Raw genomic sequence first — 25386 nt, forward strand, 5'->3', positions numbered from 1 at the left:
ATTCTATACACTTGTGAGTAGCGGTGCCCACAGTTGATTGGCTGGAGTTCCGAACAGCGGACCCCAGTCCATTAACTATTGATGACCTATCCTGAAGGTACATCAATAGCATTTCCCTGGAAACCCCTTTTGATTACGCTTGTTCCTACTAATGGCAATGAGATAGGAAAATGAAGCAAACCTTGGCTGGCCTTTTTAATCCTTACCTTGAATATACTCCTTGTGAGACTTGTAGACACCACCAGCACTGAAGATCAGACCGGGGGAACATACAACTCCAACTACTGTAGTTCCATTTTTGGAACTACAGGAAACTGTAATGGTGCTACATGTGGCTTATTTTCTTGTCCATTATAATGTCAATTCTTTAAATGTACGATCTTCATTACCCCACAAATTAAGCCGACAGGAGGAAAAAAAAAAAAATGGTACAACAATATAAGCTGCGCTGGAACGCTTTGTTCTAACTCTTGGTGGTCTCAATCCATGGGCCACTAGGCTGGACTTGATAGGTCTATGCAAAAGAATTTTTTTGTTGTAGCTAGAAATGCATTAAAGTTAACCTTCATTTTTGAAGCCACTAGAATGAAAAGATTAGCCAAATCACTTTAAAATGGTTACTGGGGCAATCGGCTTATTGCCCCAGGTCCTGCTTCCAGCACCCCAATCAAACAGCTAATTTTGCAGGGGAAAGTCATTGCCAGCCAGGCATTTTCCAGGCAGCCTCTGCTTCAGGGGAATGTAGTATTATATCCCATGACGTTCATGTAATACTAGGATGGCTCAAGTCCGCCAGAATCTTCTGGCTCAGAGGCCCTCGGTGTAGACCCCCTTCCTCTACGATGGCTATACACCTTGACAGGGCATATGGAACTGCCTGTCTTCATGAAACAATTCTTATTCATAGAATTTTCCACACATAACCTTTATACCAAAATACCATCCTTTAGTCACAGGAGCAATAATTAGACTACTGGCCTACTTACAGTTCCCTTCCTAAAAGTCAACAGCCTACAGACCGCTATTAATAAAAATGACATTTTACAACCAAGACCCAAAATGAAGAACGTCTTAAAGTCTTGTTCAGATCTGATTAAAGGGACTGGGAAACAAACCCAAGGAATCTCCCTTCAGCAAACCCAACCGGTAAACTAGAACATTCCCAACAACATTATATTAGCACAGTTCAATTCCCTGGTTAGGCAATGAGGTTTTAAGAATGCCTCATTATGTAAAAAATGTCCAAAAAAGTTTTTCATCAAGTTAACTCCAAAATATGTTCACATGTAGTGGAAAATTCTGCAGCATTTCCGCAAAAGACACGGAGTCAAAATCTGATTTCAGCAGCCGAAGCGCTTCCTTTCGCCTCCAAATTCTTTGCGCAGCTAGCGCTCCCTACGCCCAGCAGCCTCAGTCGAGCGCAGCGCTGGTCAGGTGATGCTACTTCTGCATCACCTGGCAAGCAGAGCTGCAGCAGTCATGGGCAGGAAGCATGGACAGTGCAAGGAATTTGGAGGTGAGGAAAAGCGCTTTTAACAAAAAAACAAAAACAAAAACAAAACAAAAAACCAACACAGCACAGCCAATTTCTAGTCAAATTCCACATTGACTGTGCGGATTTTCGGCGTGTCTTTTGTGGAAATGCTGCAGATTAAAGTGATTGGGGTGAAATCAAGTCCTGTTGACATGTGGGAGGGAAAACAAAACTGTGGATTTTCTGCTGTAACTATAACCTGTGGTTTTTGTTGCAGGAATTCCACAACAAATCTGCAGCATTTTTGGAACATGTGAATGCACCCTTAGGACTTCTATAGACGGCTGTATATGGCCAGGTATTCACGCCGGCCGATATACGGCGTCCGTCTCTGCAGGGGGAGGAGGCTGGAAGAGCCGGGAGCATTGCACTGAGCTCCCGTCCCCTCTCAGGTGACAACCAAAGCGCTAGGCCCTGTGTGTCGCCAGGTAACGCAGTTTCACTTGCCCCTGTGCCGAAGCAGCGCTGGCACCCCCTCCATTGCTTCTGTTCATAGCTTGACTAGCTTTGCAGGACCTGCCGAAGACCAACCACTACAGCCAATCACATTGAGGGGGCGTCACCCCCTGTCAATCTTGACTCCACCAGGAATTCCTGGTGGTGTCAAGATACACTAATACCGCAGAGTCCTGCCGTTGTAAGCCGCTGATTGCCGAAACAATCCAGGGGGAAATGGAGGACTTGGAGGTTGCCAGACCTCCACAAGGGCAGTCAGGGATGAGGAACAAGGAACCCTAATGCAGAAAGGATTCTGTATGATAAAGATAGAGCCACAGAGCATGGGTGACATCAATCTTGTGCAGACAACGTTCCATAGGAAGGACGAGACCCCCTTAGGAAGAAAGAATGGAACCGGGTGAAGGACTACCTTGTACTGATGAAGTACCAGAAAAGGAGATCTGCAGAATAATGTGGAGAATTCAGAAACCGTGAATTGAAGAGATGGCAACTGGGAAAGTGACCTTCCAAGATGGCAGACAGTGGAAATGTCACACATTGGCTCGAAGGGAGACAACTGTAATGCATCAAAGATTAAAATTGAGGTCCAAGGGTGCTGTCAGAGGGGATGGCAAGGAAAGGCAGTGTGTGCTACTTCCTGAACAAATGTACACACTACGGATATGGAAGCTAGTGGTTGATGGAAAAGGACCGATAGTACGGAGACCTGACCCTTTACGGAGCCAATTCTCAAGCCTTGATTGAAAGAAAAAGGATTCTGGGAACAGAAGAAAAAAAAAAAGCATGGGTTGGAGATTATGCTGCTTGTTTATCTGAAGAAAAACTCCCACCCCTATGGTAGATGCGCAAGGAAGGTTTCCTGACCCTGAGCATAGTTGAGACAACAGGGTCCGCGAAATGCTACACCTTAAAGACTGTGGGTTTAACAGCCACACTGTCAAATGTAGCATGTGCAAATGTGGATGAAGAGCTGGGCCCTGCTGCAGTAGATCCTGTCAAGAGTGGCAGTGGTTAGGGGGTGTCGGCCAGTAGGAACAGAAGATTGGCATACCAAAGATGACGTGACCAGTCTGGTGCATGAGAATCATTGGCATACCCCTCCATCTTGGGTTTCATGGGGAGCCGTGGGATGAGAGGTGTCAGTGAAAAGGCATACAGGAAAAGAGAACCATTTCCATGGGATTGCTAAGGCATCCAACGCAACTGCTTAAGGGTCATAAGTCTGCGACACAGAGCAGGAGCTGCCCATTGAGCCTGAATGCCATCAGATCCATGTCCGGCATGCCCCATTTGGCGCACATGTCCATTAAGATATCCTCGTGTAGTGCCCACTCTCCTGGATCTATCTTTTTCCCTGCTGAGGAAGTCCGGCATCCAGTTTTCCTCTTCTGGAACGCGAGTGGATGAGACGTGTGCTTCCGCTCAGCAGAGAATTTTATCTGCCTCCCTCGTCACAGTTGCACTTATACCGCCCTGGTGGTTTATGTACACAACAGCCGTTGCATTGCCATTTTGAACCCAGATCAAATGGCTGGACAGAATCAGGGACCAGGGTGTTGGAGCCAAGTGGATGGCTTCGAGTTCCAGTATGTTGAAGTGAAGGGACGATTCCAATTTGGTCCACTATCAGGTCACTAAAGATCCCTGCCCAGCCTAAGAGACTAGCATCTGTGGTTATAACCTTCCAGCGACATCAGCCAGCAAAGGAAAGAACAGCAGACTTAAACGGCGAAGGACAAAGGCCAGAGACTCACATATTCTGTTCCAGCTGGCTAGGATGGCTTGTTGTAGTGGGCGAGTGTTGAATTGCATGTACGGGACAGCACCGAAGGCAGCTACCATGAGCCCTAGCGCCCGCATGCCCCGGCACAGCATTTTGCCAGCAATGCCGCCAGGCATAAATAAATGCACCTGCTGCTGCTAGGACCTACATGAAGGCAGCCAATCGAAAGCTAGAGGTGTCACAGGGGCGTTTCTGCATCCAAGCCCTGTTAAACTCCTAGATTCTGGGGGCATCAAGGTACAATAATACCAACCAACACTTCAAGCACAAGGTGTACTGACACAGGCACAAGGCGAATTGACACAGAAAGAGCGGAGGAACATACTAGAAGTCTGGCAGTCAGTCCTCAGAGGAACCTGTCTACCTGAAAGAGCTAAAGAGCAAACGCAGCAAATTCCTCCTAGGGGGCACCAGATAGGATGCCTTGGAGTAGTTTCACCCATTCAGATGTGGCCCTATTAACAATGCGGGAAAACATCGCTTATGGATAGGACTCCATTCAAAAGAATATTCACGTGAGATTTGTGCGTCCTGCAATGCACAGATCTCACGCAAGTTTCTCAGCCGTGTGAAACTGGATTAAGTACGAATCAACGAGCTTTTTTCTTTTGGTGCTTTGACAACTCATTTTAGATTAATACATGTTGGATGTTTATCAAGGTTCCTTTCCTTTAGGCCGCCTGCACACGGGTGTATTTTAATGGTGGAATCCAGAGCATGCGTTGCCTCCGGATTCTACAGCAAATACGGCCCATAGACACGCTATAGAAAAGTTGCTTTTCCATGTCCACGAGTGAAGAAAAAAAACAACGAGAAAGAAACAAGAGGAAAAAAAAAAAACAATCATCGCAGCCTGCTCTATTTCGGCACAGACTTTGAAGTCAGTGGAAGCCATCCGATCCCCAGCCCGCCTGCAGCTGTCACTGCGGAATCCGCGTCCTCGCCTAGTGGTGGTGCGGCGCCATCTGTACTGCGCATGTGCGCCGGCGGTACGTTTGCAACACAGCCGAGAAATTATCTGGATAGCTACGCAGGTGTCACCGGCAAGACACTGGGTCGGATTGCTCTGTGGAATAGCGCATGCAGAATCCGACCCGGCCGTGTGCATTCGGCCTTCTACTCTAGGACTTCTCTTTCTAAACAATCTGCATAGGAAATTCAAAATAGCTTCTCTAATATTTCATTGCCCATAACACACGTGTAAAAAAAGAATGCGGCATGTTCTATTTTACTGTATATTACACAAAATACAGCCCTATTGTTCTCTATGGATGCGTACTAAACATATTACTACACAATTACATTGCGTATGTGCAGCGTTTATACGCAACGTCGCTAAGCAACAGAACAGGAAAATTTAAAAAAAGGGAGAAAAAAAAACAAAACCAAGGAGGCTGCACATGGCAGTGTGCTTGAAGTAGGCGGTTATGCGCAGTCCAAATTCGCTGCTATATGTGGCGATATGCCAATTTCTGGGGCATTCTCTTGGGATGGGAGCCAGAGTGGAACAAAAAGTTACCGCTGCGTTCCTCATGTTGTTGTATATGTAGAAGTATATTACATTACTAGGCAAAAGGTGACAGGCTTCCTTTAAAAAGATTATTGGCGCATGCTCGTTCTGTTACATAACTGCAGAAGACTTCCACAGCAGATGTCACCCATTCAATGTCTATAGGCAAATATTCAGTGAGGCCACGGCACAATCCAGAGGCTTCTGCAGCTGTGAATCAGTTCCACCGAATAGCGTTACTTTTTTGAACAATTATGGAAACTGCATAGCCAAGCAAACTATTGCGCTTCCATAGCTCCCATTCACTTCAATGCGAACTATGGAAACACTATTGCGCCGAGTGCTCAGCTCCTTCCGTTGGCTCCGACTGGGTGACCAGTAGCTATGGGAGGGGTCTCCCCATCTTGGTTAAGGAAAGCCAAGATGGAAATACACCTTTAAGGTTTCCTGCACACAGGCGGAAGTTCCGCTGCAGGATTTCCCGCAGAATTTCCACCCGTGCCCGCTACCATAGGATTGCATTAGATAATGCAATCCTATGCAGACAGCTGCGATTTGACTGTGTGAAAACTCGTGTGGTCAACATATCGCAGCAGGTCCTATTTCTGTGCGAGCCTCGCAGGGGCCCACACAGAATAGTCATGGCTGATGCACAGGCTATGCGCCCGCCGGCACATCGCAGATTAGAGAGAAGATGCCCTAAGGCTGAATGCCCACAGACGGATTATTGCTGCGGAAATAGTGGTCAGACCCCGCCGCGATTTCTGCAGCAATGTCCGTCCATAGACATGTTGTGTAAAACGATTCTCCCCTGCCCATTAGCGGAAATCAGCAACCATTTTCCACTTGCAGGGGAAGAAATCGCAACGTGCTCCAATTTCTGCAGAAAAACGCACGGATAGCTTCCATTGCAGTCAATGGAAGCAGTCCGTCCCATGATACTCCACTCTGCGGAAGTATCGCGGGAATCCGCATCATACACCAGCGCTTCCATAGCTGTGCTGCGCAGGCGCGTCTGTTAACACTGTCGCAGTGGATCCAGACAGGTGAGTATAGGGTCTCTGGGGGGCGCCGGGTCTGATTCCACTGTGAGATTTTGCAGGCGGAATCCGACCCAGCCGTGGGCATGAGGCCTTCAAGTGGTTCCAGCCCAAGTCTATAAAAAGGCTCTAAGAAGCTACTTCTGTGTAGTGACCTATATTTTCCGCTTGTTGACCACTAGACGCCTCTATGATGTAATCAAAGAATTTGCCCAGTCAACAGAGTTGCAATGTGAGAAGCAGAATAGTCGTATTGACGACCTGTCCTCCATCTGGGCCATTCAGACCGGACGGTTAGGAGGTGTTGGGACCATGGGTTGCATGAGAGTACACACAATGCGACAGGGTTCAGGACACCTCCGTAGAGAGGATCGTCAGACAAGCAAGTCCAACCGGTTCATTGCCCACCACCCAGAGACAGGTGGCTCCATCGTTACACCCCTGTGTATGTTGGAGCCATTGCTAGGAGATTGGCTGAAGGACATCTGGTCTCACGGTGCCCATTATATGTCCTGCCTGCTTATATCAACCTTACCATCACACATAGAACGTTTCATTCCCTTCCAACAACTCCTTCCAGAGTTGGACTAATTACATACACAGACCCACAGTGGTTTAGCATAAAAGCTGATGGAGCAACAGAGATTGAAATCAACAGTGAAGTTCATTTGTAAAAGACTTCTGCAATCTTCTTCCGGTCTTGACCAACAATGGGCTGTATGTGCCCCTTATCTCAAACACAAGTCACAGAAAAGATTACTCTGCCAACTAACTTTGTAGAAGAAGGGTCGCTCCTGCAACATTCCGAATACAAAGAAAAACAAAAAACAGGCCAAAAAAGGGCATATTTGTGGCAGATGCAGAGAAGACACAACAGGAAGCCAGGATGTCGCTATCTCAGCAAGCGTTCTGGTGAGCCCCGAGCAGATGCTCACTTGTATCCTCTCAGCAAGGAGCGGGCGCATATGTACAACACCAGCATATCCATCTCCAGATGTGATGGAGAGAGAAGAATTACAGTAACAGAAATTATATATATTTTACTATTTATATGAGCAGTACTGGTGTATCTTGACACCACCAGAAGCTAGGAATGTGACAGGGCTTCCATAAAGGAACACCTGTCACACCCCTAGCTCCCGATTGGTGCAAGAATTGAAGGTCCTGGAAGGTGGCTGTCCATGCACTGGCTGACATTCACTGTCCCCCACCGCTGTGGCCTCCCTGCTGTCCTCTGGCACTACTCAGTGGCCGCCGTTGGCAGCAGTGTGTCAGTGTTCCCCCTGCGCTGTATGGCCTCCCAGCTCTCCCCCTCCTACTGCGGTACACTACAGTGGCAGCCAGCTTTCAGTCAGTGTCCCACGGCACTCTCACCTCCATGCTGCAGAGCCGGCAGGGAAGGCACTTTACGTCGCTGTGGTGTCCCTGCTGTCACCGCCTACGTGAGTGGTCCCATTGAAAACAATAGGAGCAATGTACCGAGATTAGTGCGGTGCTGAAAGTGCTGCGTTACTAGCGGCAAAGGGCCAGTGTGAGGGGGGCCTGAATCCCACTTCTACACATTAGTCTTCAGCTGTTGGGAACAAGCAACAATCACAGCTGATGGGGCGCAGCTTCTGCCCCCTGATATCAGCAATCAGTGGCAGCTTCAGCACCCAGACACATCATAGCCATATGCCAAAAGTTTTAAAGTTTCTTAACCCCTTAAAGGGGTTGTCCCGCGGCAGCAAGTGGGTCTATACACTTCTGTATGGCCATAATAATGCACTTTGTAATGTACATTGTGCATTAATTATGAGCCATACAGAAGTTATAAAAAGTTTTTTACTTACCTGCTCCGTTGCTGGCGTCCTCGTCTCCATGGTGCCGACTAATTTTCGCCCTCCGATGGCCAAATTAGCCGCGCTTGCGCAGTCCGGGTCTTCTGCAATCTTCTATGGAGCCGCTCGTGCAGAATGCAGGCTCCGTGTAGCTCCGCCCCGTCACGTGCCGATTCCAGCCAATCAGGAGGCTGGAATCGGCAATGGACCGCACAGAAGAGCTGCGGTCCACGAAGACAGAGGATCCCGGCGGCCATCTTCAGCAGGTGAGTATTGAAGTCACCGGAGCGCGGGGATTAAGGTAAGCGCTCCGGTAAGCTTCCTTTACCTCCCTGCATCGTGGTTGTCTCGCGCCGACCGGGGGGGGGGGTTGAAAAAAAAAAAAAACCCGTTTCGGCGCGGGACAACCCCTTTAAGGGCCAGGGTGACACTTTAGGGATTTTATCCATGCCCTTTTCTTAAGCTACCATAATTATTAGTACCGGATTTTTTTTCTGTGTTGTATATAGGATTTTTTTTTTTTAAGCTTTTTTCACTTTTTTGGGGGCGTGAAAAGCTGAAAAAAAAAGCTTTAAATTTATAGTTCCCTTCTAAAATTAGTATAGTTATGCTAATCTAAAGCAACTGATTCCTCAATTCGTTTAATTTTTTTCACACTTTTCCACTGTAAATCGAGCATTCATTGGAGCCCTAGTTACAGGGGGGGCAGGGGAAAAATCCCCCTGTAGTGATAGCCACTAAGAGCTGGTCTGGGTCTGCTAGAACCCTGCAGCTCTGCCTTGGCAGGAGGCACCTAGCGGTCATGTGATCTCCAGGTTCAATAGCAGAAGTAACACACTTGCTTTCTCTCTTCACTAGATAATGCTCATTGAACGCTATGTAGCCTGTAAGAGAGAAGGCAGAAGCAGTTAAAAAATACTGCTGCCTTCTCCTCTGGGTCCTCGGACCTAACCCTAATACATTTACTATAGGCTGAGATTTAGGCTTCCTTCTCATATGGGCAAGAGATAATCACATCAGTGTTCTGTGCGATATTGCTGCGTTTTCCCGTGGCAATATCACGACCTTGTGTCGCTACAAAGTCGTGCAATTTTGTACCGCTCTTTTGCTGGGATGATTTTTTTTCGTGCGATGCAACAGAAAGGAAGGCTCTGTAGTGAAATATGGGCTACGAAATCACAGCAATATGTAGCAACCCGCGATTTTATTTCCCCACAATGTAGCAGACTACAAAACTTCGCTAATGTAATAGGAACCTATTGGAAAGCATGGGCTTCACATACATGCGATTTGTAGCGCTGGTGTATCGCGAGATTTTGTCACCAGCGTGAAACCGGCCTAAAAGCCCTGGACCAAGCAACGTAAATTTACTGTGCTTGGTCCTTCAAGCGTTAAAAGCAGTGTTACTCATTAAACTTGTGTTCCACAATGGAACAGAAAAAAAAAAGTGGCATGCCAAATCCAGCAAATGACAAGTCAGCATGACAATAGCCATTGATTGTAATGGGTTCTGTCTGGTCTCCATGATTTTACTGGTAAAATGAACTATTTTTTTCTGGCATCTCTTATGGAAACTGGTTTCTTGTGTAATCATGGGGCCATCATTATAATCGTGTCAGCGCTGTATTTTCCAAAACTCAAGACATATGTACAGTGAGGTTCTAGACGACAAACGTAGCCCTCCACCCAGGACAGTGTAAATCTATCAGTTGCAGCACATGTACAGAGACTACTTAAAGTAGTCCTGGATATTCATGAACTGCAGCTAGCCACACCCACAGCACCCTCCAGCCATTGATTGACTGCACAGATACACACAGCAGACATCACTGTAATTAGTGTGACAGGCACTAGGTACTGGTGTATCTTGATGCCACCGGAAGTGTGGGTGGCGACAAGATACAGCCAGTTTGACAGGCAGCACACGCCCCCAGGAGCGCATTGGCTGGCTTGGCAGCCCTTCATGCCCCCAGGAGCTAATTGGCAGGCATGTCCACTACAGCCAGCGCCAAGCCGGTAGACAGCGCAAAAAGCCGCTGTGGCCCGAGACAGCAGGGGAAGGCTTCTGTCACTGCAGCGTCAGACTGAGGCGCACCGAAACTGCAGACAGAGCTGTCATCTGGCACAGCGCAGCGGGGAAAGCAGTCTGTCACTGCAGCGTCGGAGTCTGGAGCACCGTGCTGCAGAGTCAGCGGCGGGGGAGCGGGAGGTGGGGCACGCCACTGAACAGCAGCTTCTATGGAACTGTCAGCAGTGGAGCCGGGACGCTAGGAATGTGGGGGAAGCGGACAACACAATGTATGGAGACAGCACGCAAAGTACACGTCAGCCACCAATCGGGAGCTAGGGGTGCGACAGGGGCGTTCCTCCATGGAAGCCCTGTCAAACCCCTAGCTTCTGGTGGCGTCAAGATACATCAGTACCCAGGCACTGTCTTGCAAATAAGGGAGATGGCATACCTCTGCAGCACCGCCTATTGGAAGGCAGCATTCCTTCAAATTACTGTTAAGACTCTTTATACAAGCCTTGTAACAGTGACTGGAAATTGAAAGCAAAGCCAGACTCCATGCACAGACAGCTGTTTCGGAGTGTTTGCCCCGCAGGTTTCATGCTTTGCTAGCGAGAGGCCTGTGATGTGGGTCAGGAACTCTATCCTTTCTTCTTAGAGGACTGCAAAATAAGGTGAGGGAGTCTCTTTAACCCCTTAAAGACATGGTCTATTTTGAAAACAATTTTAGGAGGGGGGGGGGGGGTTTCTCCACTTTTCAAAAGCCATAACTTTTTTTTATTTTTCCATCGATATGCTCATATGAGGGCTTGTTTTTCATGTGGCAAATGGCAGTTTTTATTGGTACCTATGATGTTTTGTAAAACTTATCAATTTCTTTTTAGAGAACAGAGTGAAAAACTTCAATACTGCCATTTTTTCCCAACATTAATCACACAGCTTAATGACATATCAGAGCTTGTGCGGGTTCAAAGGCGGCAACTAAAGTAATAAATAGCTTGGGCGGACTACAATACCCAGAGAGGTTATCAAAATGGGGGTTAAGGCCCTTTTAGACGAGACGAATGTCGGGCAAACAATGCCAGACACTCGTCCCCGCACATACCCACTCTCGTGCTGCTGCACGGGAGCTAGTATCACTGGCTCACAGCGCGGCAGCTGCAGGAGTTTTCCCTCCTCATGCTCCTCCGCCCCTCTCCATTGACTTAACATAGCGGCTGTTCAGTACTGAATAGCCGCTATGTTAAGTCTATAGAGAGGGGCCGGGGAGCGAGAAGAGAGAAATCTCCTGCACTGCCCCGCCCCCCTGCTGGCTGCTTTGTGAGCGAGCCAGCTGTGCTAGCTCCCGTGCAGGAGCACAGAGACACAGGGACAAGTGTCGGGCATCGTTTGCCCGACACTCGTCCAGTGTAAATGGACCCTAATTTAGTTTAAAAAAGGATGGCTGAGGAGCGACCTAATAACTATGTATAAATATATCAGGGGACAATGCAGAGATCTCTCCCATCATCTGTTTATACCCAGAACTGTGAGTGTAACAAGGGGGCGCCCTCTACATCTAGAGGAAAAAAGGTTTCTACAATAACATAGAAGGGGGTTCTTTACTGTAAGAGCAGTGAGACTGTGGAACTCTCTGCCTGAGGAAGTGGCGATAGTGAACTCGATAACAGAGTTTAAAAGGGGCCTGGACGTCTTTCTTGAGCCATACAAAATGTTCCATCACTGGCTCCTTCAGCAAGGTTGGTAATCCGGGGAGGATTCGGATTGCCAGATTGGATTTGGGAAGGAAGGTTTTCCCCTTAAATAGAGAAAATTGGCTTCTGCCTCTTGTTTTTCTTTTGCCTTCCTCTGAATCAAGATATGGGGGAAATGGTTGGGGCGGGGAAGGGGGACTGGATGGATGGATGGATAGATAGATATGTCTTTTCGGCTTACATACTACCGTGTTTCCCTGAAAATAACCCCTACTGTGATTTTCAGGAAGGCTTGAAATATAAGCCTTCCCCTGAAAAGCATCATTAACTAGATTACATAGAAAAAAAATCCTGCCTCTAGGAAGGGATGGCTGTTACTGGTTCTTCCACCGCTGCTCAGCCAATCAATGCAGCGGTCGATGAACCAATGAGATGGCTGAGATTGGTTCTTCGACCACTGCTTAGCCAATCCCAGCCATTGCTTCCTGGAGGCGGGATTCATGAATCCCGTAACCAGGGAGGGCTGTAGTATGGGTGGTTGAGGACTGCGTGACTCCAGTGAGCAGCGTGACGGACTCGGATCGGGCTTGCTAAGTAAAAGGCGGTCCCTGAAAATAAGACCTAGTGCCTCTTTTGGGGGCAAAAATTAACATAAGAGTCTTATTTTCAGGGAAACACCGCACGCTACGTCATTGCATTTAAAGTCCTTTAGCTTATTTTTCGATGGATGGAGCTATTTGAGAGGTTATTTTTTGCGTGATGAGCTGTAGTTTTTATCAGTACCATTTTGGGGTACATACGGCTTTTTTCATCACTTTTATTGCATTTTTTTGGAAAGCAGAAAATGAACAAGCAGTATTTTACCAATACTTTTTACGATTTTTTTTTTTTATTTTTTTTTTTAAAGCTTTTTGCAGTGTAGAATAAATACTGTGTCCGGTCTATTGTACAGGTATGATGATACCAAATAGGTGTTTGGTTTGTTTAACTACAAAGAAGTGCGCAAATAAGGTTTATTTTTAGTGTCCCTCTGGGGGACTTGAACCAGAGAAGCTCTGATCATTATGCCAACCCATCACCCCTCAGCAATTACATAGCGGACGGCCGATCATGTCATAGTGACTGCGCTCCCTCTGTGAGCCTCTACATGGATCGCTGCATGTAAGGCAGTAACAGCTGGGATCTCTGGTTTGACCGATCCACGCTGTCAGCCATAGCTGGCTCCTACTGCGGGTCGGGAGGGGGTCCTGCTGCATTAACCACCACCCTGCCACGATGTAAACCCATGTCCTGTGGCATTAAGGGCTCGTTCACATCTGTGTTTGCCATTTTGCTTGAATTCCATCTGACTGTTTCACTTTGGGAGTAGGAAAAAAAAAATGCTAGACAACTGACCGAAAACCTAACAGACCCCATTATAGTCAATGGGGTCCAATTGGCGCTGGTCAGTTCCGTCATAAGACAGATCTGGTTGGCCAGGGGGATTCCCCTTTCCTGCTCCCCTCAAACACAGAGCTGAAGGCTGCGTGCCCACCGGCCCCCCATTACACAGCAAAGCTACGTGCCCACCGGCCCCCCATTACACAGCAAAGCTACGTGCCCACCGGCCCCCCATTACACAGCAAGCCTGCGTGCCCACCGGCCCCCCATTACACAGCAAGCCTGCGTGCCCACCGGCCCCCCATTACACAGCAAGCCTGCGTGCCCACCATTACACAGCAAGGCTGCGTGCCCACTTCCATCTGGAGTCACTTTTCTTTGTAACACCAGAACAGTCTGGGATGCCCACAAGTAGCCACACCGGGTAGAGACTACTTCTCGTGCAGCCTGGATACACAAGATGCCAACAAGGCAGTGACTAGCAGCAGTATTGTGCTACAAGTAGTCAGTGACTGGCACTCAGCAGGCTGTGCCAGGGATGACCGGGTAGACTGGCAGTGCCCTAGGACAAGCTTTGTAGTGCAGCTCCTGCCAGCAGTGCCCACCGACAGCCCGCTGCCAGCAGCACAGTGTCATCATCATGCAGCCTCGCCGCAGCCCAGACATCTCCTAATATGTCCCATCTCCTCCCCCAGCGGCCGCCGCCGTGCTCGGATATCCTGCCGGCCCTGAACCGGCCGCGGCGCCCCTCACCTCCCGTATCGGATGACAGCCGCCCGCTTACCCTGCACGTTGCAGTCCGCACAGACCTCCAGGCTCTTCATCCGCTTGGACATGATGGCCTGCGAGTCCGCCCTATGCAATGAATGAGGCGGAGATCCTCGCTGCGGGGCCGGGACACAATGCCTGCCGCTGGCCGAGCGACACTAAGCGGCGCTATGTAGCCCGGAATACTGACGGACGGACTGGACACGCCCATATGTCCCGGACACGCCCCCTCCGCCGGACGCGCGCACTCGGCGGCTGGTGGCGGACACGCGCGCCCTTCCCCCGCTCGGTGCTCAGTGTAAATATAGAGAGTGACGGAAGAAGAGCGCCGCTCACTGGGGCAGGAGGGACTGCAGGCATATAGAAGGAAGAAGTGCTGTGTGCCAACAAAGGCAGCTATAAACCGCAGCTGACTGTTACTATGGCTTCAGAATAAGCTGCAGTGTGTGCATGAGGAGTGACATTACATCTGACCGTTACAGGACTAGTATGCTGGATGGATCAGCAGTGTGCCCCCTGCAGGTGTAATTCTCAGTAATCTCTGAGCTGGTGGGAGCTGCCATTATGCTGCGCGCCATAGACTGCACAGAGAAGACTGCAGACCCTGCTCACTAAGACCGCTCTCCAGACCGCAGCCTTTTACCACAATTTACGGCACTTCCGCAGCTGATTTCACAAAATACCGCGCTCCCCCTCACTTCCGAAATCCTTGTGCCCTCTTGGTGCTTCCTTCACTGGTGACTCTAGTGAGCGCAGCGCCGCTGGTCAGGTGATGCGGAAGTGGCACAAGTCGTCCTGTTTCAGCTCAGTAGTTGGCGACTTCTCGCTCAGTATGAACAGGCAGTTACTCCATGAATGACTGCCTGTTCACAGTGAATGGAGGTGGGCAGCCGGAAGAGATCCCCGGTGTGCTCAGCCTCCATTCACTGAACGGTTGACCTTGGTTTAAGTAAAATGCGTTGTGCCTACACTTTTTGACCTAAGATTTGGGAATTTAGGCTCAAGTGATCTGCGATCAAAGGTTCAACCTAGAAGTGCATCGCGCACAGTGATTGGTGGCTGCAGTCAGGTGATCATCCCAGGATTTACAACAATAGTACAAATATGACCACTACCAGCAGTGAACGTGGGTGTAACTTCACCGCCACAGGAAAAGCCTATCCGCCTAGTCCGCCATCTTGGATTTTGCCAGTAGAACCTAGACCAATGAGATTTGAACCCTGATCATCAAACCACGTTGGTGAAATGTTTTTCTACTAGATTGGAGATCGCCTCTTGTTGGTGAGCCGTGCCAGTGCACGCGTGGAGGTGGCGAGCTGCACGTATGTACTGTATTCTACATTGGATATGGTCAATGCCAAGGCTGAACAGCCATTAGCCCTCCTTTACATTAACCCTTTCCAATCCAATTTTGGATTCAAGGTTTCCTAAACGGCTTTTTCTTTTTGCTGTTATACAATGGTGCCATCTGCTGGCTAAATCCAGTGTGTGTGCGCCAGAGAGGCTCCGAGTGGCTGGCAATAGACGGTAAGAATACCCTGTCGAACGTCTTCTGACATTGGAACTGTACAAGCTTCAATCAGAATGTAGGAAGACGTCAGACAATGGATTGGAAAGGGTTAATTGTGCCGGTCTTGTCACTCAGATCTCTAGATAGATGATGAAGGCACACTGTAACAAGGGTTCCCCACCCCTTCACTACAACCTACTGACTTCTGTGGGAGTGTTGTGGTCCCGCTCTGTAACACATGGAGAGATCAGTCTGTAGGTGAACGGAGAGCAATGCTGAGGGCTCTGCCACCTGGGTGAAAACTGCAATATCTCAAGAACAGGATGTCAGGCTGGCATCCTCCGTTCATATGCCTACTTACTGTTCTACAACTGAAAAGTGTAACAGACAGCCCCTCTGCCACCTACTTCTAGCCCTATGTGCTAAGCTTATGGTCTCCAGGTAGGTGACCCGCCTAGTCTGGGTATCTTAGGCTGGGCCACATATAGTGGCGAAATTGTATTACACATGACCTGTTTTGTTTTTTCTATATATTTCCCGGACCGTTGCTTAGCGATGACACGTATGCCTGTCGCCTGTATACAATGTAATTGCGTATGGGCGCCTGTATATACATGACAATAGAGAATAATGGGCTGTATCTCGCGCATATGTGCAGAAAATGGAATGTGTTGCGTTCTATTTTACGTTCACATATTACACAATTCCGACTCGCTGTCAGCGGAACTGTGTAAAGCATTATAATTGCCTGCGAGTTACCGCGTATCATACAGACGTACAGAGCCCGCGCAATATGTGTGAGCCCGGCCTTATATTTACCTTCCCCTGGAGCAATAAGGTTGAATCAGATAAGCCAAACAACCAATGAGATTGCTGGAATTGTGAATCAGAACCAATGAGGTTGCTGGAATTGTGAATCAGAACCAATGAGATTACTGGAATTGTGAATCAGAACCAATGAGGTTGCTGGAATTGTGAATCAGAACCAATGAGGTTGCTGGAATTGTGAATCAGAACCAATGAGGTTGCTGGAATTGCTCCATAGTGCCGAACTTGAGTGTAATATAGATATATGCTCCCTGAAGTCAGTGCTACAAAGTAGTCCACCCCAGGGGCGTAACTATAGAGGATGCAGGGGATGCGGTTGCACCTGGGCCCAGGAGCCTTAGGGGGCCCATAAGGCCTCTCTTCTCCATATAGGGAGCCCAGTACTATGAATAAAGCATTATAGTTACAGGTTTTGCATCGGGGCCCGGGAGCTTGAAGTTATGCCTCTGTGCAGCATGGTTTAGGTATGGGTACAGATAGAGTGGGGGCCCCAGCTTACCTTTTGCATTAGGGCCCCTGAGCCTTTAGTTACGCCCCTGGTCCACCCACTACACAATTAAAACAGGCGACTACTTAGTGGTGCTGCTCAATGCATGCAGTGGCTTTCAACGCTCACAGCAGGGGAGGTAAGTATAACACATCCCCAGACTCCACGGGTCACCTACTGTCAGACCTCAGAGGGTTGAAAGTAGCTGACAGAGCCCGTAGCAGCCGTTGCGCTGTGGAGCGGCTGATGACGACAGCCCCGCCGCACATAACAGCACTGAGGCTGCTGACGTACAAATGACGGAACACTCCTACACAGTCCACAGCCAGACACACCCCAACCAATCACCGGAGGCTAGGGGGTGTGGGCGTGGCCTGAACACTGCGCAGCGAGCGGAAGCTGAACGCCAGAGCCGCAGTGTCACGCTGTAGCTCCGCCTACAAACAGCGGCCGCACGTACAGTAACGCACAGAGAGACGTGGAACGCACAGTTTGGAACGCAAAAGGCTGCTCTAACTTCCGTATGTGTCTTCGCTCTACCGAGCAGACCAGGTAACGGCCGCCGCCTACTGACGAGCGGCGCTGCGTATATGCAGTGTGTGCGGGGGACCTGTCACGAGTGCGTGTATCACTAGGGGCACGGAGCAGTGACCTGGCACACGGACTGTATAATATGTCTATGTCCCAGACCGGGCCAACTCCTCCCGTGACCATGGCCGCGGCTGTCCCACGGCTCGCTGCACCTCCCAGCTGCTGCGCTTAGAGTGCCGGCTGCTGGAGCGGCGGCGGGGTGTGGCGCACATGTGGGCGCTCCCCCCAGCATCCCGCTGTCTGTGCGCCTGCGCCGGCTGGCTGCGCTCATGTCCGTGTTTCTGTCCCCCCTGCAGCTGTCACTGCTGAGCCGCCCGGCATTCCCCTCTGCTGAAAAGTTGTGCCTGAGAGTCCGGTGTCCGTGGGGGGAGAGACGGAGGCCCGAGGATGAGCGCCGAGGAGGAGCCGACGGCCAAGTATCCGCTGCACGTCCTGGTCTGGAGCAATGACTTCCGCGGCCTGGAGAGGGAGCTGCCGGGGACGGTGAGAGCTGTCATGGAGTGCCCATTGTTCTGTGCCGGCGGTGCTGTACGGCCGGGGGGGTCTGTGAGGGACGACGTCCATATGCCCCTGTGTGCCCCTATGTATTGTTACATTGTATCAGTCTGCCATGTTGCTGCTTGCATGAATTGCGCAAAATGCAGGGGCAAGAAAAACCGCAGTATGCTCTATCTTGTCGCGTATTACACGGTAAGATAGCGCATCGCGATTGGCGACCCGCAGCAAATACGCACTGTGTCTCGCAGTGAATTACATCCGCCTGAGCCTTCATTGTCCACTATTGCCAGTGGAACACGTGATGGCGCAGCGGGCCGTTCTCTCCGCCCTCACAGCCGCTAGTGTTTTCCTTTTAGAATACATCCTCGCACAATACAAATCTGTACACTTCCAGAATCCACATCGGCGCGCGTTCTTGTGCCATGCTTTTTTTTTTTTAAATCTGTATGTTTGGACGAGGTTCCTGACCACGTGTGTTCCGGAGATTGCTGGGGGTCGGGGGTCGGGGGTCTCCCCACAGGACAGTTGTCAGGTGCTTCAGCGGCCGACAGGCGTACCAGCAATTATCGCTTCTGTTCTCTTGCACAGGAGGGATGATCGCCCAGTGACTGGAGGCGGAGCGCGCCAAAGATCGCTTCCATCCACCAGCATTCACAGGAAACAGGCAGTAGTTTCTAGATGAATTTCTGCCTGTTCACACGGCCGATCGTCGGAACTGAACAGCGAATGATAAGCAAGTGAATTATCGCGCCGGCAGCGTTTACACTGAACTATTTAATATCTAGATTGGCGGAATCCAGCGATAATCTGAATGACATGAGTATATTTATCCGTGTATTCAGGGGTCCAAATACGGCAACCAGAAGTGTCTGTCGGGCGATATAATGCAGTTATAGACATCCTAAGAAAGTAGGATATGCTTAGTAGGATATTCAATATTGTAGCATTAAAACCACGGGCCTCATTCATCGGCATGGTCTCGGGGCGGTCTCACACCTGCGCTGTTCAGGGAGCAGAAAAGGGGAATCCTCGTGGACGAACGGTTCCGTCTGTGGACAGAACTGAACCATTGACTATAACGGGGTCCGCCCAGCTGCCCGGTTTTGGGACGGAGAAAGTGTTGCATGCAGCGCTTCTTCTTCCAGTATTTGTGGCTGGATCTGTGCCAGAGGCTCTGACACCGCTGTGAAACCACCCTCACCCCATGCAGGATTTAAGGTACATCTATAAACTATATTTAATTGCAATTATATCTGCACTTCGTTATTCTACCAGCAAAGGGATTTTGTCATTAGAACCAAACTCCTCCCCAGCTGGGCTCTGCCTAAAATAAAAAATGGGGGTATACTCGCCTGTCCTGGACAGAAGCACGTGACTGCCGCAGCCAACTAGAAGCCATTGTGTCACCGTCGGAGTTTGAGGATATGACGTTGCAGCCTCTGATTGGCTGCAGCGGTCACTTGCTTCCGCATGACTGTCTACCGAGGTCACTACCGATACTGGCGACGGCTGTCAGCTGACTCCAGGAGAGGCAAGTATACGTAGAGATTGGAGTATGCGCATTGCCGTCACATTCATATGCAATGGGAGTGCCGGGGTTGGCAGAGCACTTGTACTCTGTTATTTCCATCAGCCCAATTAAAATGAATGGAGTGGCATCATGCATGCTCGGCCGCCATTCCATTCCGTCTCCACGTCCGTGCGAGTCGTACAGTTAGCCTGCAGTGAGGAGGACCCCTGTTCTCAGGATCGGTGGAGGTCACAGCAGTGAGTCCCCCCACCAATCAGACTTTTATTACCTATTCTATGGATGGGTGATGGAAGTGAATTTTGAGACTTCCCATTTAAGGGCAATGGGAGACTTTAACCAAATTGATGGGTGTGACCATGCATGAAAGCATTGTCACCCTACTGTCTGCGCTTGCCAATATGCCTACGATGGGGTCTGCAACCACATTGTGATCTGGGTATACAGCCACTTTGTTGGGCTCTCTTCACCCTACGGTTCAGCTTCTCAGTTGCTTCTTCCATTGTGGCAGCAGAAAAACACCATGCCGGATCCATCCTATGATGGAAACTATTGGTGCCCCATCATCCACGGTGGGGTCCCCGGCTTCTGTCATGTTCTCCAGCACTTCAGATAGCCTGGCTACGGTGTGCTCTGCTAAATTCCCCCGCCCCCTCTCCGCTCCTTGCCGCCTACCAGCAAAGGGATGGGACGGGAGCTTAGCAGAACTAAGCCGGCAAGTAATGGAGAGGGGAAGGAAGTTTAGCAGAGGCGGTGCTAAATTCCTGCCCGCCTCCCTTTTCCGGCAATTCCCATAGGAATCTATGGGACTGGTCGACGTATTCTGGCAAAAGATTGGTCCAGACCTATCTTTTCTGGTCAGCGTAAAAGCGGCTGGCTGTAATGCGCACAGTGTGCGCTATCGTTTCCGGACGACCGATTTTATGCACCAAAAAATCGCCCATCTGAACAAGTGTATTGGAATCCAATGCTTCCGATAATCGTGATTTTCGGCCGGCGTTCTCTCGCGGCAAAATAGCCATGATAAACCGCTCGTGTGAATAAAGCCTTTGGCTGAGCTTCACAGGCTTTATAATACACTGCTATACTGAAGTATAGCAGTGTATTAAAAGATGGTGATATTCAAGTTATCTAGTGGGACGAAAGTAAAGTTTAAAAGAATGAAACCAATAGTAAAAAAAACAAAACAAAAATAAAAACATCAAAACCTCACTTTTTTACTATTAAAAAAAGATAGTCGCATGGTATTGCTCATTTGTACTGACCCAGAGAAAAAACTTAGTACATTATTTGTATACCTGTGGGCAACCATGAAGGAAGCGGCGTACTGGGAAATCACGTGTTCATCCACATTGCCCTGCGGCCAAACAGTAAAGGGGTTTTCTGAAATTCTTTGGAGTCTCGGAATATTCCTGTAATGGAGGTTTGTAAGGCAGCTTCTATAACCTGATGTCCTATACATTAGCAACAGTACTAACACTATTGTATTCGCACAAGTAGGCGCGGTATCGGGCCAAGAAACGCGGTCCAATATCACACTTAGTAATCTGCGTTTTTCACGCCGGTGTCTTTTACGTCAAGAACGTCTCATCACTTCTGTGAAATTGCGATCCTCGGGCGCATGTTTCACGAGCGTCAGAGGATTGCGAGTATTTTCGATAAATTCCATTGGCAAACCTCACATCGCTCGGCATGCGAATGCCACACGATGACTTTTAAAGTCCTATTGAAAATAATGTGTGAGGGGTTCCAAGGGAACGCCCAAAGATGGTACATGCTGCGAGTGGAAACAAATGGCTCATGTGAAGTCCATTCAAAAGAAGGGAGTTCATATTAGTGCGTCTCGCAACGCTCAAAACCCGTGAGATTCTCGCCCGTGTGAATAAGCCGTAAGGGTATGTCCACATGGGGTGGGTTTGCTGCGCAGTGTCTGCAATGGACATTCTGCAGCTCAAATTCTGCATCAAATTCATGCACCATTTGGTGTAGATTTTGAAGCTGTTTTTGACCCTGAATTCGGTGTGGAGTTCACTGCTTTATTTGCAGAGGTGGATTCTGCACTGAAGCGCCTCTTCTATAATTGACATGGTTTGAATTCCGCACCACATATCCTCTTCTGCAGCTTGATGATATTTTTTAAAGTCTCATTCACTTTGCTGCTGCTGTCATTTTCTGTGCAGGGGGTCCAGATGGAAAATCTGCTGCATATCTGCCCCGTGTGGACATAACCTAAAGCTGGTGGTCATATACATTAGATTAGTATTAGCTGAGAACCCCCGCCTCCCAAATATAGTCAGGACCATCACTACATCAAATGTGTATATGGGCATCCTCACTTTCCCCAATGGCAGATGTTAGGGAAGAGAAGACTCGGACTGTTGGATTACAACATGTTTAATTCTTTTGTTCTCGGGAGATAAGCCATCACCTAACGCCTCATTTACACGCAACGATTATCGCTCAAAATTCGCTTAAACGATGTTTTTTGAGCGATAATGGTTGCGTGTAAATGCTGCAATTGTTTGCTTTTCGCTGATAACGTTGTATTCACCTGCAGTCCTGCGGGAGAACAATAGAGCTGTAAGCACATAACAGACCGCCTGCTGTTCTCTGCATACAGCGAAGGGAAACGATGCTAATACGCCACTAATGGGCGTTAGTGCCCTTTAGCAGCTTATGCAGAAGGATTGCTCAAACTGTCATTCTCCCTGTCTTTTGAACAAATTTTGAGCGATCATTTTTGCGTGTAAATGGGGCTCAAATGTCTGGTTTCTCTCCATTCATACCATATACAGGCTTGGCCAGATAAGTATTTGACTGGCAGCTATCGGAAATGTATGGCCAGCTATGACAGCCAGGAAAGAGAGGTTCAATAGGAAACGCTTTACTTAATTGTCAAGGTGGTGTTCGGTGTAGTAAACGCTAGAACTCCATATTAATTATGGATACAGATGGGCTCCTTGGCCGATATTATGGTCAATCATGTCAGAGACGAGCAAGAAGCAGATTATATTTATGTATGGTTCATAAAGTGCTTCTAGTTTCAGCTGCCTTCTGCCTTGTTAAGAGCTGCTACTATAATGTCTAGAACCGAGGGGCCCCAGTTCTCTACAATATATGTCTGTAAGTATCATCGCTGTACTTGGATGCTGTATTCACAACAGCTCTATTGCTGTCATCAAAGCCGTATTGTGCATCCATAATAAACTCAATAGAACTGCTTGCAGTCCTCTCTGAAAGCCAAATGAGGCGCAGAGAATGGTAGTAGGTGATTGTCCTTGCTGTTGTCTTTAGTTTGACATGCTAGGAAATGGTTAACTAATTTTAATTTTTGGGGGTTTTTTATCACATGATTTATTGATCTACATGAAATAATCAGAGACTAGAACCAGCCGTTTAATCAATGAATTGTGTATTCCACACCAGGATATTGAAGCGCTGGATCCACGGGGCCGGACGCCCTTGCACCTTGCTGTTTCCTTAGGACATCTGGAGTCGGCCAGGGTGCTGCTCAGGCATAAGGCAGATGTCACAAAAGAGAACCGGGATGGCTGGACTGGTAAAACCTCACCCTTACAGATCTCCCTTCCCCACTAACTTGCTGGAAAGGGCATTTAATAGCTCTGTGTTTATAGGGGTATTCTTTATATCCAAATTGCCTCTTTTGTCCACATCATCATGGACATTGATATTGGTGTCAACTTGGATGTAAAAAATATTCCTATGGCAATACTGAACTTTCAAGGCACACTGTTTCCATGGGGAAACGTAGAAGACATGCCATCAGAACTGACTGCCTGGGTTTGTAGCTGCGGCCTGCATATTATATATATATATATATATATATATATATATATATATATATATATATAATATATTAGTGTAGCTGTGAATCCAGTACTTGGGGGTGATTTGAAAACCTGTGACTCTCTACCTCTGTATTCCTCCAGCAGCAGCTTTGTCTCCTCTCCATAGATTTCTGTAGACTGCAGCTGACAGATTTCCTTAATGGCTCCCGCACACTGGCGAGAGCGATATCGGGCCGTGATTCACAATGCTTGAGGCGAGACGTTTTCACATGGAAACGGCGTCCCATCCCTGTGGGAGTTCTCTTCATCCCCGCCATGGCTGTCACATCAGTGGCAGGAGATTGCGGTGTGCTCCCATTGTTTTCAAAGGGGCCAGCGCTACTGCGGTCGGCCCCATTGGCACAATGAGCGATATCGCAAAAAAAAAAAAAAAACGCAGCATCTCTGTTCAATTTTTTTTTTTTTTTTTTTTATGCAGCATCGCAGGAGTGAAGACATTGCAAATGGGAATGAAACAATTGAAAATCATTGGTTTCATAATCATGCGTTTTCACTCGCTCTCATAGTGGGGGGAAAAAAGGGGAATTTTTTTCACCAGTGTGAAGGAGCCCTGAAGGTTTATGAATTTAAAGTGCATTAGTGATGAGCGAGCCCATTCGGTAAGGCAGTTACTCGAGCAAGCAACGCTCTTCTTGAGTAACTGCTTAGTGATCCGAGCAGGTTCGGGTGGGCTGCGGGGGAAGAGAGAGAGTCAAAAATCTGACAGCAAATATGTCTGTGTGCAATTAGCCTTAATCGCTGTGAAACATTTGCTTGGGAAATTAATGTTGTACATCAACCTCCTTTTAAATATCACTAATTGGCTTTATCTTTTAGATTGTCTGCACATGTGTAGTATGTTTACAGCACATCTTTACGTATTTCAGTTTTGCATGAAGCAGTCAGCACCGGAGACCCAGAGATGGTGCAGATGGTTCTACAGTATCGGGAATTTCACAAGGCATCCACCGCACTTGGAGGAGTCCCTGAACTTCTGAAGAAAACCTTGGAGGTGAGCTCATCTTATTCTTGCAATTACACTGTCTAGGGCCAGGTTCACACTGCAACCTGTAGAGTGAGCCTGGACTCAGATTTACTGTAAAATCCATCTCATTTTTGCATGGCTATCTCTCATCATATAGCGCGGGCACCGGCTGTTTATTACAGCTGACCCCCGGCGGCAACAGCTCCAATCAGGCCGTGCAGCCAATCGAGGCTGTTAACCCTTTAAATGCCGCTGTCAGTTCTGACAGATGCATTTAAATACCCCCCGAGTGATGCTTGGGCATCCCGTACAACACCCCCCCCCCCTATTCTCCACATTGAGATTGTTGAGAGGTGCGTGGGTGTCATGGCACTCGGGGCCTTCTGAAAGGCCCTAAAGCGGTCTTGGGAGTATGTCTACCAAGCCATCCCCATGGGGTGGCTCGATAGACTGCCTGTCAGATTGCAGTATGATGTAATGCTATGGCATTACATCATATTGCAAGAGCAATCAAAGCATTGCCAGTTGTGTTGCCCTTGGGAGACTAAAAAAATAAAGAGAATAATAAAGTTTTACTAATTTTTGAGGGGAAAAAAAGTTATAATAGTTAAAAAAAAAACCTTTTGCCATTTTTTTTTTCAATAAAAGAATCTAAATAATAAAATAAAAATACATCTTTAGTATCGCTGCGTCCGTAAGAGTCCAATCTATCAAAGTAACACATTATTTACCCTGCATAATGAACGTCAGCAGATGAAAAAAGAAAGTCAGAAGCGCATTTTTGGACATTCTGTCTCTAAGAAAAATTGCAATAAAAAGCGATCTTAAAAAGGTCATATGAATTGAAATGGCACCAACACAAACTATAGAACATCCCACAAACAGCGAGCCCTTGCACAACTTTGTCGATGAAAAAATAAAGTTCTTGCACGCAGATGATGGCGGCAGAAAATATTTTTTTTTAAATGTCCTTGGAAAAAAAATAAATACAAGTAGTACAGGAAAAAAACAAAAACACTTTAGTAACTTAGTAATCCTACTGACCCATAGAATAAAGTTATCATGTCGTTTTTGTTGCTGTTTGTACGCCGTAAAAACAAGATGGCGAAAGTTAG

General features: G+C 48.2%; 2 protein-coding genes across 9 annotated transcripts in view; one reads left to right on the plus strand and one right to left on the minus strand.

Annotated features, from left to right (window-relative positions):
* The window catches only part of GIT2 (GIT ArfGAP 2), a 69843-nt gene extending 55662 nt beyond the window's left edge, over positions 1 to 14181 (minus strand). For 2 of the 7 annotated variants that reach the window (XM_066603876.1, XM_066603877.1), the window contains exon 1: positions 14013 to 14180. In XM_066603876.1, the coding sequence (XP_066459973.1) occupies positions 14013 to 14064 (52 nt within the window). In that variant the 5' untranslated portion in view covers positions 14065 to 14180. Of the gene's footprint in view, positions 1 to 14012 lie in introns of all 7 variants that reach the window. The other 5 variants (XM_066603878.1, XM_066603875.1, XM_066603881.1 and 2 more) reach the window with 4 other exon arrangements.
* Positions 14182 to 17261: 3080 nt separating this feature from the next.
* Positions 17262 to 25386, plus strand: part of ANKRD13A (ankyrin repeat domain 13A) — a 30035-nt gene continuing 21910 nt past the window's right edge. Inside the window, exons 1-4 of one of the 2 annotated variants that reach the window (XM_066603885.1) lie at positions 17262 to 17373; positions 17709 to 17895; positions 22865 to 22997; positions 24174 to 24298. In XM_066603885.1, the coding sequence (XP_066459982.1) occupies positions 17800 to 17895; positions 22865 to 22997; positions 24174 to 24298 (354 nt within the window). In that variant the 5' untranslated portion in view covers positions 17262 to 17373; positions 17709 to 17799. Of the gene's footprint in view, positions 17374 to 17620; positions 17896 to 22864; positions 22998 to 24173; positions 24299 to 25386 lie in introns of those variants that run through there. The other variant, XM_066603886.1, reaches the window with a different exon arrangement.

The sequence above is a fragment of the Eleutherodactylus coqui genome, chromosome 5 (genome assembly GCF_035609145.1).
Source record: "Eleutherodactylus coqui strain aEleCoq1 chromosome 5, aEleCoq1.hap1, whole genome shotgun sequence".
Taxonomy (NCBI): domain Eukaryota; kingdom Metazoa; phylum Chordata; class Amphibia; order Anura; family Eleutherodactylidae; genus Eleutherodactylus; species Eleutherodactylus coqui.